The 17,774-nt window shown below is 42.3% G+C and overlaps 1 protein-coding gene across 1 annotated transcript in view; it reads right to left on the minus strand.

The window, feature by feature from the left end:
* The window catches only part of SPTLC1 (serine palmitoyltransferase long chain base subunit 1), a 127,924-nt gene that overhangs the window by 21,453 nt on the left and 88,697 nt on the right, over nucleotides 1–17,774 (minus strand). Inside the window, exons 10-11 of the mRNA XM_089677153.1 lie at nucleotides 6,372–6,467; nucleotides 107–203 (exon numbers count right to left, since the gene is read on the minus strand). Of these exons, the coding sequence (XP_089533279.1) occupies nucleotides 107–203; nucleotides 6,372–6,467 (193 nt within the window). The remainder of the gene's footprint in view (nucleotides 1–106; nucleotides 204–6,371; nucleotides 6,468–17,774) is intronic.

The following is a 17,774-nucleotide window of genomic DNA, read 5'->3' on the forward strand; positions in this document are numbered from 1 at the left end:
GCTGAGTCAAGAAACAAGCAACTTAAAATGTTGAATGTTTCAGGTACTTGCTGGTATCATTCACTGATGCAAAATACATACAATTGCAAAAATAAAAAAAAGGTACCTGAGCTTTCCTCCATAATGTTAAGACCTTCAATGGCAGCTGAAGCCAACAAAGGAGGCAGAGAGGCTGAGAAGCAGTAGCCTTGTCCAGAAAGTCTCTGTAACAATACGAGTCTAGTCAGGCAAAGTCACAATAAGGATATACAAGATGCTGACCAGTCTCTTTTATATCATGAATTGAGGAACATGCTATTCATACAAAGCCTAATAATAGTCACTAAGGGGGAGATTTACCAAAACTGGTGCAGCTGCGCATGGTAGCCAATCATCTATCTTCAGCTTGTTCAATTAGGCTTTGACACTAAAACCTGGAAGCTGATTGGTTTCTATGCAGAGCTGCACAAGATTTTGCACCATGCAGTTTTAATGGCTCGCCCCCATTCAGACCTTAGTCTGAATTACTAAAGGCTAATGCATTGTTCACTGTGCAAGTGAATTTGCCCTCAACGTCAGCGAATGAGGTGAGGCTCTGCTGACAATCGCTCCCTTGTGTGGGAGCCGAAAACCCACCCATCACACTTTGATGTCAATATGTCCCAACATCACTTCTGATTTTGGCCCTAGCACTGGCTTGCGTTCCAGTGCAGATATATTTGCTGCTGGAGGAAAACACAGCCTGTCATATGGACTTAATATGCATTCTGACAGAGTTCAGATTTATACCACCTATCCTGCAGAGCTGTTTTAAGAATACATCTCATCCTTCCATCCACCTACCGTCCACCGAGGCTTGCCAGCGAATAAGGACTGATGATATGCCCATTTACTCTCATCCTTTTGAATGTATTCTAACCCTTTCCTTTACTTGTTTTTAATTAAATTGATACACTTAGATGGCGGCATCTTCTGTTTGTTTATTGTTTTAGTTGTTATTGTTTTAGTGCACAGAGATATCCAATACCCTGTTGGAAAAGCTGCAGCCATTATAGAAGTGGATTAACACACCTGGATCCACCATACAGAGACTACAGCTTCTTGCTTGGGACCTTAATCACACTTTCTCCATTTGCGCTAAAGAGTTTATGTTTTTGTAGTAAAACTTTGCAGGCTACGATCTTTCAAAGGCTTCATTTTTTTTGTTTAATCTGAATTTATTGAATGTTTATAGAAAAACTATTGAGGGATAGAGAATGAATAAATAAATTATTAAAAAAAAAAAAAAAAAAAGGAAGGAGGGAGGCAAGTGGATACACAAAGGGTATTTCAGAAGCAACACTCTTCAACACCACGAACATGTTGACTTTATTTCTTCAGCTGTAAGGTAACTCACAGATCGGTATGTTTGGTGGACTATGGAGATCAATCACGTAAAAGTAAAACATTTACACACACACACACGGGGAAAAATATCATGCTGGGTATCTATACTGATGTGGACTGGGTAATGTGTTAAGAACGGAAGGATGCCCCATTGTTTCATTGCAGCAACTAAAAATGGTAGTAGTTTGTATGGCCCCCCTGCATGCTTGTATGCATGCCGGACAAAGTTGGGGTGTGCTCCTAATGAAATGATGGATGGTGTCCTGGGGTATATCCTCCCAGATCTGGACCTGGGTATCACTGAGCTTCTGGACAGTCTGAGATGCAACCTGGCGGTGTCGGATGGACCGAAACATGATTTCCCAGAGGTGCTCTATTGGATTTTGGTCAGGTGAGCGAGGGGGCCATTCAATGGTATCAATTCACTCATGCGCCAGGAACTGCCTGCGTACTGTTGCCACATGAGGCTGGGCATTGTAGTGCACCAGGAGGAACTCAGGACCCACTTCACCAGTGTTGGATCTGAATGGGTCCAAGGATTTCATCCTGATACCGAATAGCAGTCAGGGTGCCATTGTCTAGCCTGTAGAGGTCTCTGGATATGCCTCCCCAGACCATCACTGACCCACCACCAAAACAGTCATGCTGAACGATGTTACAGGCAGCATACAGTTCTCCATGGCTTCTCCAGACCCTTTCACATGTGCTCACGGAGAACCTGCTCTCATCTGTGAAAAGCACAGGGTGCCAGTGGCAGACCTGCCAATTCTGGTGTTCAATAGCAAATGCCAATCGAGCTCGATGGTGCCAGGCAGTGAGCACAGGGCCAACTAGAGGATGTTGGGCCCTCAGACCAACCTCATGAAGTCTGTTTCTAATTGTTTGGTCAGAGACATTCACACCAGTGGCCTGCTGGAGGTCATTTTGTAGGGCTCTGGCAGTGCTCATCCTGTTCCTCCTTGCACAAAGGAGCAGATACTGTTCCTGCTGATGGGTTAAGGACCTTCTACGGCCTTGTCCAGTTCTCCTAGAGTAACTGCTTGTCTTCTGGAATCTCCTCCATGCTCTTGAGACTATGCTGGGAGACACAGCAAACCTTGTGGCAATGGCACGTATTGATGTGCCATACTGGAGGAGTTGGACTGCCTGTGCAACCTCTGTAGGGTCCAGGTATCACCTCATGCTACCAATAGTGACACTGACCCTAGCCAAAGGCAAAACTAGTGAAAAAACAGTCAGAAAAGAGGAGTAGGGAAAAATGTCAGTGGCCTCCACCTGTAAAACCATTCCGGTTTCCTGGGTTGTCTCATTGTTGCCAATCTAGTGCACCTGTTGTTAATTTCATTAACACCAAAGCAGCTGAAACTGATTAACCACCCCCTCTGCTACTTAACTGACCAAATCAATCTCCCAAGAGTTTAATTGACTCTGATTCCTTTAAATTTTTTAGCAGTGTACAGATACAAACACACTTATATACAGTGGGTAAAAAATAAGTATTAAACATGTCACCATTTTTCTCTGTAAATATATTTCCAAAGGTGCTAATGACATGAAAGTTTCACTACATATCGGTAACAATCCATGCAATTCATACATACAAAGAAACCAAAACAAATAAGTTCAGAAATTAAGTTACGTGTAATAAAATGGAATGACATAGGGGAAAAGTATTGAACACCTGAAGAAAGGGAGGTGCAAAAAAGGCATGGAAACACAAGACACCAGCTGAAATCTATCAGTAATTAGAAAGCAATCCTTCCCCTTCTCAGTGCAAATTAATATTAGCTGGTTCAGTCTCAACTGATGGCCTATAAAAAGGTGTCTCATTACGAAGGTGTCAAACAAGAAACATCTCATGATGGTTAAAAACCAAGGAGCTTTCTCAAGACCTTCCCAACCTTACTGTTGCATAACATACAGATGGCATTGGTTACAGTTCCAGTGAGCACTATTTGGGCCATAATCCAGAAGTGGATTATCATTTCACCATAAACAGGCCACGACCAGGTGCTCCCTGCAGGATATCTGAGTGAAAAGAATTATCAGAAGGGTTCTCCAAGAGCCAAGGACCACTTGTGGAGAGCTTCAAAAAAACATGGAATTAGCAGGTACAATTGTTTATAAAAAATTAAAAAAAAAGTAATGCACACAACCACCATGGCCTGTATGCACACTCACCACACAAGACTCCATTGTTGAAGAAAAAGCATGTCGAAGCTCATTTAACTCATTCTCGCTGGCGCCTCCCGGCCCTTTAAGAGTTTCAGAAGTCGGGAGGTAGGACAGGCGGGGTTTAGGGATCATGTGACCGCCGTGACGCGTCATCACGGCAGTCACATGATCGGGAAAGGTCCCGATCGAAAGAGCAGACCGGGTCCTTTCCGTGAGTACCGGACATGTGTGCTGGGAGCGCGCAGGGTGTGCGATCTCATCACATATGTTTGTTAATTGCACCCAAATGTGCGGCCGCTCGGTGTCTAGGCCCAGACGCCAGGAGGCCGCACATTTGTGTGCTGCCGGCGTGAAGAGGTTAAAGTTTGCTGCACAACATTTAGACAAGCCTGTGAAATACTGGGAGAATATAGTCTGGTCAGATGAGACCAAAACTGAACCCTTTAGATGGCATAACACATTCCATGTTGGGAGGTCAAGTGGCACTGCTCATCACCCCAACAACACCATACCAACAATGAAGTCTGGAGGTGGGAACATTATGGTGTGGGCAATTTTTCAGCATATAATACTGGCAAACTTCATGTCATTGAAGGACGGATGAATGGAACATTCTTGATAAACATCTGCTCCATCAACCAGGTTGATGAAGATAAAACAAAGGTGGACAGTTCAGCAAGACAATGATCCCAAACACAAAGCCAAGGAAACGCTCTCAATTGGTTTCAAAGAAAGAAAATAAAGCTGATAGAATGGACCAGCTAATCACCTGACTTGAATCCAATTGAAAATCTATACATACATACATACATACATACATACATACATACATAAGGATAGAGATGTGGGGGAAGAAGAAAATGTTGGAGAAGAGGGGAGGGTGAGAAACAGGTGGGCTTATGTAAAGAAATGGGTGTGTATGCGCACTCATTCTATTTATTTTTAACATTGGGAAGCAGTATTTAACCAAGTTGACAGTCTAACACATTGGGGTTGATTTACTAAAAGGTAAATATACTGTGCACTGCATGTAAAGTTGCTCTAAATCTCAGGGAAAGCTCTACTGATTTCTGTCATCAAATTGTGTGCAAGCAAAAACGTGTTTTTTTTAAATTTTCCTTGCATGTGATTCGATATTTTTGCAAAGTGAAGTTTTACCTCATTTCTAAGCTCTGGAGCAACTGCACTTGCAGCGCACAGTATATTTGCATTTAGTAAATCAGTCCCTATATGTTGAAGTTAGGCTTATAAAACAGCTGAAGAAATGACTGAATTTCTGTGAATAGGACTTAGTGGAAATCCAGTCAAAATTGGAAATTTGCCCATGACTACTATGTTAACCATCTTTAATTCTGATATTATTCCTTTTTTTAGCTTGGTGACTGTCTAGCTTAGAAAGTCTAATCTGAGCTAGACAATCAGCAGTCTTCTGTTCAAATGTTTGCTTGCTCAGCTGAATTTGACAGTTCTCAGGCACTTCCTGAAACGGTTGTGGTATCTTTGAGAGATCCAGCAGAGGTTTGAGTGAACCCGCCCCTGTCCTTCCCAGTCCCACCCAGCACCACCCCATCCCTCCCAGCCATCGGCAGAACGTGCAGTTTAGCAGAGAAGCTGGTGGTGAGAAGTGAGCCACTGCAAAGCTAGCTCACCTCTCACCACCAGCTTCCGTGCTAAACTCTGCTATTACAGCCACTTATCTGCTGAACTTTGGTCCCAGTAGATCCTTCTCTGAGCATGACAAGCATCATCTTCCCTTACACAGAGTGAGTGCATTATATTAATCCTTTACTTCCCATTAAACTTCTACACTTAGATGGTTGCACATTTCTGGTTTGTTTGCAGCTGCAACCACCAATATAGTGACTTTTTGTTATCCACCCACCCATTTTTGTTTTTAGCATTAAAGGGCACCATTCAGCAAAGTAATTTTTTTATCCTTTTACGTAAAGCACACTGCACAGGTATATAGCAACACACACACTACAACCTGGAATCCAGGGGATATTACTGCACAGTTTGAGTTATACTCACACTACAAGGAGGAATTGTGTGGAGTTTTCTGCTTGTTGTGCATTACACCCATTCTACAAGGTGGAATCATGTGGTGTTACGGTATAGTGTTAATTGTAGACTGTGAGCTGAGTTGGGACCCCGGATCATTTCCACCGATAGTTCCCCCTGCATCTAGCTCCCTTCTCCTCTGGTAGTCTTTATTCAAAGCCCTGCATAGCTATACTGTATATGTGCAATGACCTTCTCAGCCCTCCTGTGTCCTGTGTGAATGGTTCTTTTTTATCTTTTAAATTTTCTCATGAATGAAAATGCACAAAGCACCTTATTCATGAAAGAGCATTGACCAGAGAACCTATGATCAGCTCCTCTCATCCTGTATATGCCCACTGGCTACACAGAACAGTGTCATTGTGGAAGTGATGTCACTAGCCTTTAATAAACACACCCACTGGCTGCTCTTGGACTCAGAAGGGAGAGGGATTGAAGTCATGTGACAGGCACTGAATACTGTAAAATAAAGGTATAAAAACAGTTTTGTTTTGTTTTGAGACATAAGGCTGACCTTTGTTTATATTAATGCTTGTAAGGGAGAATTTAAGTATTAGGCTTTTCTTCCACTTTAAGTAATCATAACCGTTACCAGTGTTGCCAGTTAACCTGCCACAAATCTTTATTTCAGAGATCGATGTTAAGTGGTATGCTGGAGAGAAACAGAAATCGGGTATATATCCAGGGCAGAGGGAGTCTTTTTTAGCAATATGTACTCAAATGCTTCTGTCATTTTTAGCAAACAGGTTAAACTTCAAATGAATACAAACCTGGTGATCAATAACAAATGATCGGCCACAGCAAAAACCTCCGATCGAAGCCAAAGCATTCTCCATGTTTGCACTGATCAAATCAATGTCATCAATCTGAGGAAATGAATAAAAATAGTTGAGTTGACATCTATTTTATACAATGAACTGATTAATGAGATCACTGGTCTTCATCACTCAAATTCTATCTACCATTAATGCAGAAACTGGTGCTCTAAGCTCTCTCTAATACAGGCCATATGCCAATAGAGAACAAATGCCAGACAATTAGCCAGGCAATGTGTACTGAAGGAGAAAATGAAGGTTCAGGTCAGTGTCCTGAGCCCCCTGCAGCAGAGATCACAAGTGGTACTATTTCAGTATGGGTCTATTTTACTAGATCTCCAGCTACTTCTCTTTGTAAAGACCATAAACAAATTACAATAAATAACATTGTGTTCAGAGATGTAAAACAAATGTAAACAGCAGAATAACAATGTGTATTAGTTACATGGGGATGTAAGACAGGGTTGGAAATTTTATGATTTTTTTTGGATGCGATAAAAGTGGTTATCTGAACTCTATTACAGTGGAATATTCCTTTTATTCCAGATAAAGAGTAGGGGAAAGGAAAATATGCCATTCATTTTTTACTTTTTTTTTATCCCACTATTTGATTTAAGCACAATACACTGAAAACATAACACTATTCTAAAGCAGCTTAAGTTTGTACAGTAGATCTATGAAATCCCTTTCTACAAAAAACAGACCCAACAGTTTGCTGAAAAGGAAATTTGTGACAATGCCATAAGACCGGAAGCTTTCTACTGCAAATAATAACTCTATAAATCAGTTTTAATTGGCTAGGGATCAATGCTGGCAGGTTTGGATTACAGATTTATAGAACACTTCTTTTGGAGACCCCATCGCTTACCTACACTTAGTAAGGATTTATAACTAGGGTTCATAGTTAAATAATGACTGTTTTGTGTAAAAGTTCCAGAAAGCACCGAACCAGTTTCCTAGCACATTTCAAGGCATACATCGGTCTACGCTATTCTTCATGAGAACACAAATGGACTGAACAGTAATTTAATGGCCATAAAATTGATATCAATTTCCTCTGCTGAAAGAAAAATGAAATCATGTTCTTTAATTTGAAATATTTCTACTTTGTTAATGCCTGGGAACACATTTAAAAAGGCAAAAGTTTCTTTAGCAGTTTTATTTCTAAAGAAACATACATGCAAGAATCCTACTTAAAAAATTACATCTGTTGTACCAACTATTTATTCCTTTCATCGTTAGACAAAAAAAACTCTGCTAAAAAAGGTACAAGAAGCCAAGACTAGTATTACAATATTTTTAGTTCCTTTTCTGCCACCTGTTTGATTGTTTCTTGTATATAAACATTGTCAGCTGTGTTTAAACTACTTATATTTATTTGCAGTCACTTCAGCTACCACTATCTTTTTGCAGTAACAGGTCTCACTGTTGCAGTGAAATGCAGGAAGGACATACAAAAATTATGTTAATGAGGGTGCAAATATGCATATACATCACTGACACATGAACACTGCTTTATCTTTAAAACCTACAAGAATCGGAATATATAACAAAAGTCGCTAATGAAGTCTGGGAATGGTGTGTGTGGTCCTTAGCTGACAAAGACATTCTACATTCCCAAATATAGCTTAACAAAATCCCTATACTAGTTATCCCCAGGCAGTGGCTCTGAGCTGCTCTGTACTCACTAGCTGCGTGTGTGCGTGCATTCTTTTTATATCACTTATCACACCTGAAAAATTCCAAAAAAAATTCCAATTATAAACACTTAAAAATAAATTATTCCAAAAAAGTATCCTCAGACAAAAAAACTTTTCTATAAAACTTGTTTGGAGCAATAAAAGAACCCCCATTTTATTTTTTTTTTTTTTCTGCTGAGTGTCACTGGTTAGACTAGACCACACACACACCTTGTCATGCTGAAAATGTCACTGTAGCAGAAAGTGAAAGGAAATGTCCTATGGAGACTTAGGGCCAGTTCACACTACATGCTTTTCAATTGCTTTTTTTTTTCTGCATCCAAAACACACAAAAAGTAGGTTATAAGGTTGACAATGTCATAGTTCATATCAGCGCTTGCAGTTTCTGTGTTTTTCTGTACAGAACCGTACTGGAATATGGAAACGCATCTGGAACACACCAGAACGCACTAAAATGCACCAAAAATGCACTGGAACGCACAGGTCCCTATTTAAATGGAAGAAAAAGGAGGGAAAAAAATGCCCCGGAATGCACCAAAAACGCATCTGGACTACGTTTTTTAGTGTGAACTGACCCTTAGACAACAATAAAGTCAACAGGTTTCTAGCCTTTCCAAACCTTAGTAATGAACATGTTTTTATTTCTATTGGGTTAGAGAAATGTTTTCCCATCCTAGTTAGAAAGCTATCACTAGGGGGGCGTGGCTTGGAGCTTGAGCCGCATGGCAGCACACTGAGTGAGCTCTGGGAAGAAGTCAGCTTTTGAGCCATTTAAGCGGTACACAGCAGGACGATCATGGGCAGGATCGTTAAGCCCACTTCACACAATCGCCCAAAACAGGAAGAAGGGTCAGCCGCACACCAGAGGATAGATGAATCTAGTGTGTATTTATTGATCCATAGCACACGCAAAACACCAGGACATGAATACAGGACTTAACGCGTTTCACACGATCTCGCGCTTAATCATAACCACACAAATCGCCCACACCACTCTTATTTCGGGTATTCAACACGACAGATCCAGGATCTTTTTCGGAATAGAGGCACACAGAGGAGCAGCCCTGCTGGGAGCAAGATGGCGCCTATACAGCATGAGGAAGTTCACAGTGAGGAGTCTCTGCCAGCATCTGAGGATAGGGTAAGAGAGGACACTCACCCCGATCCACTACTCACATATTGACACAGATCAATGCACATCTGAAGAGATTGTTCACAGCTGCCATAACCGATTTGAAGGAAGATCTCTTATCTCTCTCTCTGAGCAATTGATAACTGTGCAGAGGGCTGGTGCTTATAGGGACAGGGCGATCTCTAGGCTGGAGAACGTTTCTGAAACACATGCCACACACCTGATTAATGTGAATCGCCGCTTAGAAGATCTAGATAACAGAGGGAGATGGCATAACAGAGTCAGAGGTGTCCCTGAATCTGTGTCTGCTGAACAGCTCATGTCAGCCTTACAATCCATCTTCAATAATCTTTTAGAGCAGCCTGCGGACACTGTCACTGTCTCCTAGAGACATTATTTGATGTATTGTCAATTTCACACAGAAAGAAGAAATCCTTAAAACAGTCTGGCAAAATGAGCTCATTACTTTTAATGGTGATGAACATGCCCTCTTTCAGGATCTCTTCCCTATTACGCTGAAAAATAGAAGATCATTACTCCCCCTACTGGCCATTATGCAGGAGAAGGGGATTCTTTACAGATGGCGGGTTCCTTTTGCCTTACAAGTGACTGTGAATGGCAAACACCATCTGCTCAGACTGCCTGTTGACCTTTGGGGTTTCTGTGATGACCTCCAACTTCCACACGTGGAACTTCCTGAATGGTATGAGGATTTCCATCAGCAGTGCCTCTCATTGCACACACGCCTAAGTAAACCCCTTCCAAAGCACAGTTCAGGAAGACCAGGCACCAGAAGCAGGCCGGTCCAGGCTCCAGTTTGTCTTCTCCAAAGTCCAAACAGCGCAGAGCTATAGAGAATTTTGATGATACCTGACTGTGCTTAGTCAATTTGTGTCCTTTCTTCTCTTTTGAAGACCTTACTGTCCTCTTTCAGAAGGATGAGGTGTTGGGGGTTCACATGTTGGGGGGGGGGGGTCTTTCATGCGGCTAACCACCGCGGTCTGGCCTCCCTGGATACGTGTTCGTCCTAGCTTCCTGTGTTACTGTCTGTTATAGGTAGCCTAATTATTGGTTGTGTATTTAATCAGCCAGGTACAAATATTTTATATTGCTTATGGCCTGATGGTGAGGCTGCTATCTATAAATGGCCAGCAGGGCCCATATGGTCTAATAGTTTTGTGCCCATTGGCGTTTTGTTTGAAATTGTTGCACTTATATAAGGGTTATTTCTGTTTGCAACTGATTCTTGGATATATGCTGATATAGTTCTTGCAAATACCTGAAACATGCATTTAATATTTGTGTTGTTGGCTCTGAGCTCAGACCTCCCTTCATGTTTTGACATCTGTTTACGATCATTTTAGCCGTCTTTAGGTTGTACCTTACAATAGGCACTATTTTTTCTTAGTGACTGATGGCTTTGCTTGTGGAATAACCCCACCCATTAGCCCCGCAATTTGGCAGAGTACCACTTTGTGTTGCACATTACAACATTTAACATTCCTGCTTACTTCTGCTGGTACTTATTTAACCTTGCGATATGGTACTTTATCCCTACACCATTTCTCACTTGCTTTTATTGGTATGCAGTATCCTATAGGTTAGCGATTAACGAGATATTTATTTCTTTGCATGTTTGTTTGGAGCAGGCCCACTCCAGCATTCTTTGTGGTTTCTTCTTGTCATCACTTTCCCCTCCCCCCCTTTTTTTTTATTCTCCTCTCATCTTTCACCGGAATGGCCTTTTCAAATTTAGGAAACAAGCCCTTGCTTATCTCTCACAATATCAGGGACTTAAATGTTCCCGAGAAGCGATCCCAACTGTTACGGGAACTTGATAAAGTCAAGCCTCCATAGTGTTCCTGCAGGAAACGCATTTTAAAACTGGACAGATACTGAAGTTGTCAAGTAAATAATTTATGAAAGCATACCATTCTACTAATGCCTTGGCTAAGACTAAGGGGGTCACCATATTGCTAAGTAAGGAGGCAAAGATTTCAATCACAGACCAATCAATTGACCCGGAGGGTAGATACGTCTTCTTAAAAAGCTCATGGGCGGGTATGCTGATCAACTTGGCTAATGTCTACTTCCCCAACTCAGCCCACATCTCCTTCTGTCAGCAAATTGCTGATGAGCTTAAAGGCTTCACGTTTGGTTGCTTAATTCTAGGGGGAGACTTTAACATTCCTCTTGTCCCTGCTTTAGACACGTCTACTGCGGCAACTTGCATTGCATGTAAAAATCTTAAAGATCAAGCTACTCCTGAGATCTTTGCAGCTGATTGACGTTTGGAGATCACTTAACCCCAGTGGCCGTGATTACACGTGATACTCTCCACCGCACAATCGTTATGCTAGGATTGATTATCTTTTTATCTCACAGAAAGACCTCCCTCTGCTGCTTGACACTAAGACTAGGATCCGATCCTTGTCAGACCACACCCCAATAACACTTAGTTTGACTCTCCCCTGCCAGGTAGCCAAGATGTTTAACTGGAGACTTAACCCTGCCCTGTGGACTTTTATGGAAATTCTGACCGGTCACCACTACTATTAAGCATTATTTTGATGCCAACAAAAAGATGGAAACTTCGACTTTTAACATGTGGGAGGCACACAAATGTGTTGTTCGCAGAGTGTTTATTAAGTGGGGCGCTAGGCGGAAACGGGAACAGACCAGAAGAATTGCAGAAATTTCTGCAAACATCGCAAAACTTGTATCCCAGCATAAACTATCCCTTGCTAATTCTATGGTGGCTGCACTTCAGAAGGCGCGGTTGGAATTACAGGCTATTCTAGACACTAATTACAAGCGTTCCTTATTCTTCAAAAAAAATTAGTTTATTAGGCGGAAGCAAATAAAGGTGGGCATTTCTTGGCCAGGGCATTGCATGAGGCCAAGCTAAATGAAAATATCTATGGGGTCAGGAACTCGAAAGGTACCCTGGGACACAATAGTAAAGCGATTGCTTCATTGTTCTATCAATACTACACCAACCTGTATAATTTGCCCCCCACTCACACCCCTAAAGATCTTAAAGGTGAAAAATTTGACTTAATTGAGTATTTTCTTAGGAAAAGCAAACTGCCCTCCCTAAACCGCTCAGATGTCAAATTACTAGAATGCCCCATTGGGGAGGTGGAACTGGCTAATGCTATCAAAAGCATAAAACTGGGGAAAAGCCCAGGCCCAGACGGGTTGACGTCACAGTATTATAAGACCTTTAGTTCTCTGCTCTCTACACTTCTACTCCTGACCTTTAACTCTCTGACTACATCTCAGCCAATACCCCCTTCTTTCTCTCTTGCACATATTACTGTAATCCACAAAAAAGATAAAGTCCCTGCTGAATGCACAAGCTACAGACCTATTTCCCTACTCAACACTGACATAAACTGCTTGCAAAAATACTGGCTAACCAGCTTAGGCCTTATCTCTCTGATATCATTGGCCCGGAACAAGTCGGTTTCATACCGGATAGGGAAGCGTGTGACAATATTGTCAAGGCGCTTAACCCAATCTATAGGGCGCGTGTTGAGGGCTTTCTCCTCTCGAATGATGCGGAGAAGGCTTTCAATCGTGTGTCTTGGAACTTCATGTTTGCTACGTGTGCTCATATTGGACTGGCACCTAACATGTTGAATTGGATTGCTGCTCTGTATCAAAACCCCACAGCTAAGATCAAGGTCAATGGCACACTGTCTGACACAATCACTATTAAGAGGCGATTCATGGATTTCACATTAGCAGTGAGACTTAGAAAACGGCGGCATACAAGGATGACCTGTTATTTTTCATATCCCAACCTCACATATCCATGCCTAACCTTTTGAGCTATTCGACTGCTACCATTTCCTCTCGAATTTGAAAATTAACTACACTAAGTCAGCGGCCTTGAATTTAACTGTCCACTCTTCCTCCTTACACCTCATTAAGCGAAATTGCTCTTTCAAGTGGGTCACTGTAGCCTTTAAATATTTAGGCATTTGGTTTACTCCAAATTTGGAGGATTTGTACAAGCAAAACTTTGTCCCCTTATTACGCAAGATTCGGAATGATCTTAAAATCTGGCATGCGAAAACCTTTTCTTGGTTTGGCAGAGCAGTGATCATCAAAATGAATATTCTTCCTCGGATACTGTACTGCATGAATGCTCTCCCTATTAGGCTCCCCTCCATCTTTTTTAAGCAATTACAACAGGCTCAGAGAGCCTTTGTATGGGCCAATAAAAAGCCATTGATTCGATTTCAAGTAATTACGCGCACTAAAAGTTCTGGTGGTATGGAGTAGCCAGACTTTAAAAAGTATTATTATGCTACTCACATTACCAGAAACATAGACTGGAATTGTCATTCCATACATATACACTGGGTTTCCCTTGAAAGCTCCTATTCTTCAGCTCCTTTAAGATTTTCACCATGGTTGTCAAAGTCTACCTACTCGAAGTGTCTGATGGCTCATCCCTTAATTGGTGCAACTGTAGATGCGGATCATGGTCTTGCGAAGGTTGAGGGTTTTGCTAGCGCTCCAGGCCCCCTCACCCCCATTGCTGATAATTCCGAGTTTCCGCCTGGGTTGGAATGGGGAGTGATTCTGGTGCACGAGTCGGGTCTATCTCTATTGGTGACTCATTTTCTCAAGCGAGGGGGAGTTGGGTCCAAAGGAGAGCTTCAGGAGATGTGGTCAGGTTACTTTCCCATACTGGACTTATTTTTTAAATACATACAGTATTTATTTAACTAACCACAGACGGAAGGCAGCCTTCTCCAGACCTCTTACCACTCTAGAAACGCTGTCTGAAAGGGAAACCCGTTGACAAAACCACCTCTTTGGCCTATACTTGGCTTCAAAACAATCTTTCACCCACAACAATTTTCGGCTAGGTTGGGAATCAGCCTTTCAGGCAGAGTTCTCCGATTACCGTAGGAGAAAAGCCTACATTTCTGCTCACAAATGCTCCATTAGCACCAGGACTCAAGAAACCTCCTACAAACTGTTAACACGTTGGTACGCTACATCAGACAGGTTAAAGAGGTGGTTTCCCCAGACGTCAGGCTTATGTTGGCATTGTGAGTCAGCGGAGGGCTCCTTGTTCTATGTTTGGTGGCAATGTCCATGACTTAAGCCAATCTGGGATGACGTTCGAGAGTTGATCTACTCTATTACGGAGACTGAATTGCCCTTAACTCGTGAATGTTGCCTCCTCCATATTTCTGAGTGCTCGATGAAATCGTACAAGAGATCCTTGATGAGGTACTTTTTGAATGCGGCTAAGTCCTTAATTCCCAGACATGGGAAGACAACTCATACCCCCTTGATTCAAGACTGGATAAGAGAGGTTAATGTTATTCAGGAATTGGAACGGACACCAGCTATGACTGATGACATGGTTCCCAGGTTTCACAAATGGTGGTCCAGTTGGTAGGCTTTCACTTTTTCAGAAAGCTATAAAGGGCTGATGGGCGAATATCGCTTTTTCTCTTTTGGACGTGTGGGGCATGCTGAGTTCTGGGCATCTCTTGCAGAGATGGAGCTGTCCTTACATAGGCTATTTTCTTGCTTTCTTTCCTTGCTTTTCATTTTCCTCTGTTCTTACTTTTCTTTCTATCAGACTTGATGATTGTACCTGCAAATTGTAAACGTTTTACTAGTGAATGCTTCCTAATGTTTTGATTATACTACCGAGTTTGCTCTCCGAAACTCCCTCTCAGCTAGGGAAAGCTTCAGTTTTTGTAGAAATCCATAAACCACAAAAACAGAGGGGCGGGATCCCTGTGTCCTGTGATGTACTCCAAGAAAAGGACTTTACAGGAAACCAAAAATCCTCATTTATAGCACATTCCAGGACACAAGGTATTTTCATTTCCATTACAATAGGAATGTCCTAAAGCACTAAATATGAGGGGAGGGCAACACAACAAACAGGCCCTAAACAAATACCCAAACAGGCTAGAACCTCACGCGACAGCCCCCAAAAAACTTGCTGACCAAAAGGAGGCCTCCTCTGCAGCTTGAACATCCACATTGCACCAAGATATGCATTAAGGAAAGTGAAGCCTTATAAAAACTACGCAGCACATGGTCATAAAACAAAAGAGTGTAAACAGTAAAAGGTTATGGCAGCCCAAGCTAGCAATTATTCCAGAAAGTTGCTACTATGAACCAGCGATAGATGAAAAATTTCTCCCTTGTCAAAAAGAATCGGTGCCCCAGAAAGAGTGGATACCAGATAGGTGGAGAGAGGTGACCCACAAGTTAAGCAACTGCTGAAGGCCATCATACAGATTATCCAACCTTTGTGAGAAGAAGTCAGACTGGAGGGAAAGAGGGAAACTGCAGCAGGAGGCTGTCAGGTGTCCATTATTTAAAGTGGGGGGGTGCCCTATCACTGAAAGGGTGGTTTGGAGCCAAACTTGGGTAGCTTGGGAGTCTAGGACTTGCAGTGAAAAGGCAGGCCAGTTTTAGATTTTGTAGGAAGAGTCCTAGTCTTCTTCTTGCTAGACAAAATGTGTACGCTTTCCACTGGTAACTTCCTTTTAAAAAAAAAAAAAGTCTAGATGATTGACAAAGAGGGTCAACATGCAAACTGCAAACACTTCAGGTGCTTTTTACACGCTAGTTCAGCAGGCCAGTATTTGAGCCAGGAAATCCAACACATCTTAATGGACAGAAGGGCTCACTTGGAAATCTACTGGAGGGAATTCCCCAAGACCGTCCACGCAATACCATAAAGCATTTTGTGAAAATTCCAAGCACTGAAGAACAAACAGGTCTGTAAGAATTGCACCATGGTCATGAGCCTTCCACTTGGACCAGATGCAAGGGTCTCTCAGATATCCATGGCATCAAACAGCTTGCATGGCAGGACCCACCATCGTAAAAAGAGACTCAAGTTTCTTGTCCACCACATCCTTAACCGGAACTATAAAAAGGGTACCTGCTGAGGCAGGCATTGCAGGATCTGCAGAAGGACATGGCCATTTTTTTTTGCAAAACTCCTCTTCCGTAGAGTAATGTTGAGAACACTTGAAGGAACAAACACTTTCAGGATCTGGCCAAAGTATAATGTTTCCTGTCCATAGGAAAAGTCTTTGGCAGCTTGGGAGCCTTTTGAGAACCCATACTAGTAACTTAAAGTCAAATGGACTCTGAAGCCTGCAGTTTTAAAACAGAAGCATACCTTGTCGACCAGGACAGATATGGTGTCTCCGAAATTAAGAAAGAGCACAGCCAAAGTGGCCTTTTCTACTGTAGAGTCGAATCCTAGGAATCAGAGGAAAGTAGACCCTCAACTTCCTCATCTTTTAATACTGCTCTCCCTATCCTGTAATAAAACAGGATCCAATGCAGAGTATGGGATAGAATGAGAAGGAAAAACCGAAGTGTACCACCCACAGCCCCTGCAGTCTGCTGTGATTTTTCCCATTAAAATTTGCCCTAGAAGCGGAGAATTCCTTCCCTCTTAAACAAAATGAATGGGAAGCGCCCAAGCAAACTGAAGAGGAAGATGAGGAAGGAGGACGACATACCCCTGCTGAGGGAAACCAGATCCTTCTTGAGCACAGAAAAAAAAACAAAAAAAAAACAAACATCTTGGACCCACTGAAAGAAGTCTGAAAGTATGATAACCTCCCCCTTTCTCCACTGTGAACCCTCCACAGCAGTAAGCTAATTACTAACAACTGCTGAGGAAGGGGCTAATAGAAAAATAAAAACCCAAGACTATAGTGATGTGGCAACAGCTGTGCCAACTATTCCCCCCCTCTTCCCACCTATCATGCCTATCAAGTGTTAAAAAAAAAAAAAAAAAAGGGACAGCTTTTTTTTCCTTTTTTTTTTTTTAAAGTCCACTCTGGTTACATGATCTTACAGCTCTGGCTCCCCTGTGTAAGTGGGCGGAGGCTGCAGGGCAGAGGAAAGAGCCAACAATGGCTGGGCCATGAAAGGGCCGGGACAATTCCCAGAATTCCATGAGCACTCCATGAAACAGGGGAGCCAGAGCTGTGGAATCCCTTAACCAGACTGCACCAGACTAAAAAATAAATATGTATACAGATCTTTTTAGATCTGTCTGGACCAGATGGTTTTGGCACCAGTCCCAGTTCAGCCATGTTAAAGAGCTGAGCTGCATGTAGCCTGTCCTGACTGCTCACTGTGTACTGGAGACAAGTTGTTAGACATCACTTTTTTTTTTTTATTCCCTTTAAAGACAAAAACCCAGCCACCCGAGAATGCCCATTAGCGAAACGCGTTGGCACCGACATCACTTCCGGTCAGTGGGACTTCCGGATTAACCACGGTGAAGTGCACACCAGCTCTCGTTACAGCTGTACAGAGCGGCAGCGGCTTCTAATAGAGTATATACTGTTAATATGTGCCAAAAAAAAACTTCCTGGGCACCGATATATGTGAATTAAATAAAGTAGTGGTTTATGTTTTTATGCGATGAGTCCCCCTCTTTGTTTCTTCTTAATATGAGCGGAGTTAACCTAGGTCTGAGAGAGAGAAGATCTGGAGATACAG

Source organism: Staurois parvus, unplaced genomic scaffold, assembly GCF_062004578.1.
Source record: "Staurois parvus isolate SC_StPar_1 unplaced genomic scaffold, SC_StPar_1.0 ptg000178l, whole genome shotgun sequence".
Taxonomy (NCBI): domain Eukaryota; kingdom Metazoa; phylum Chordata; class Amphibia; order Anura; family Ranidae; genus Staurois; species Staurois parvus.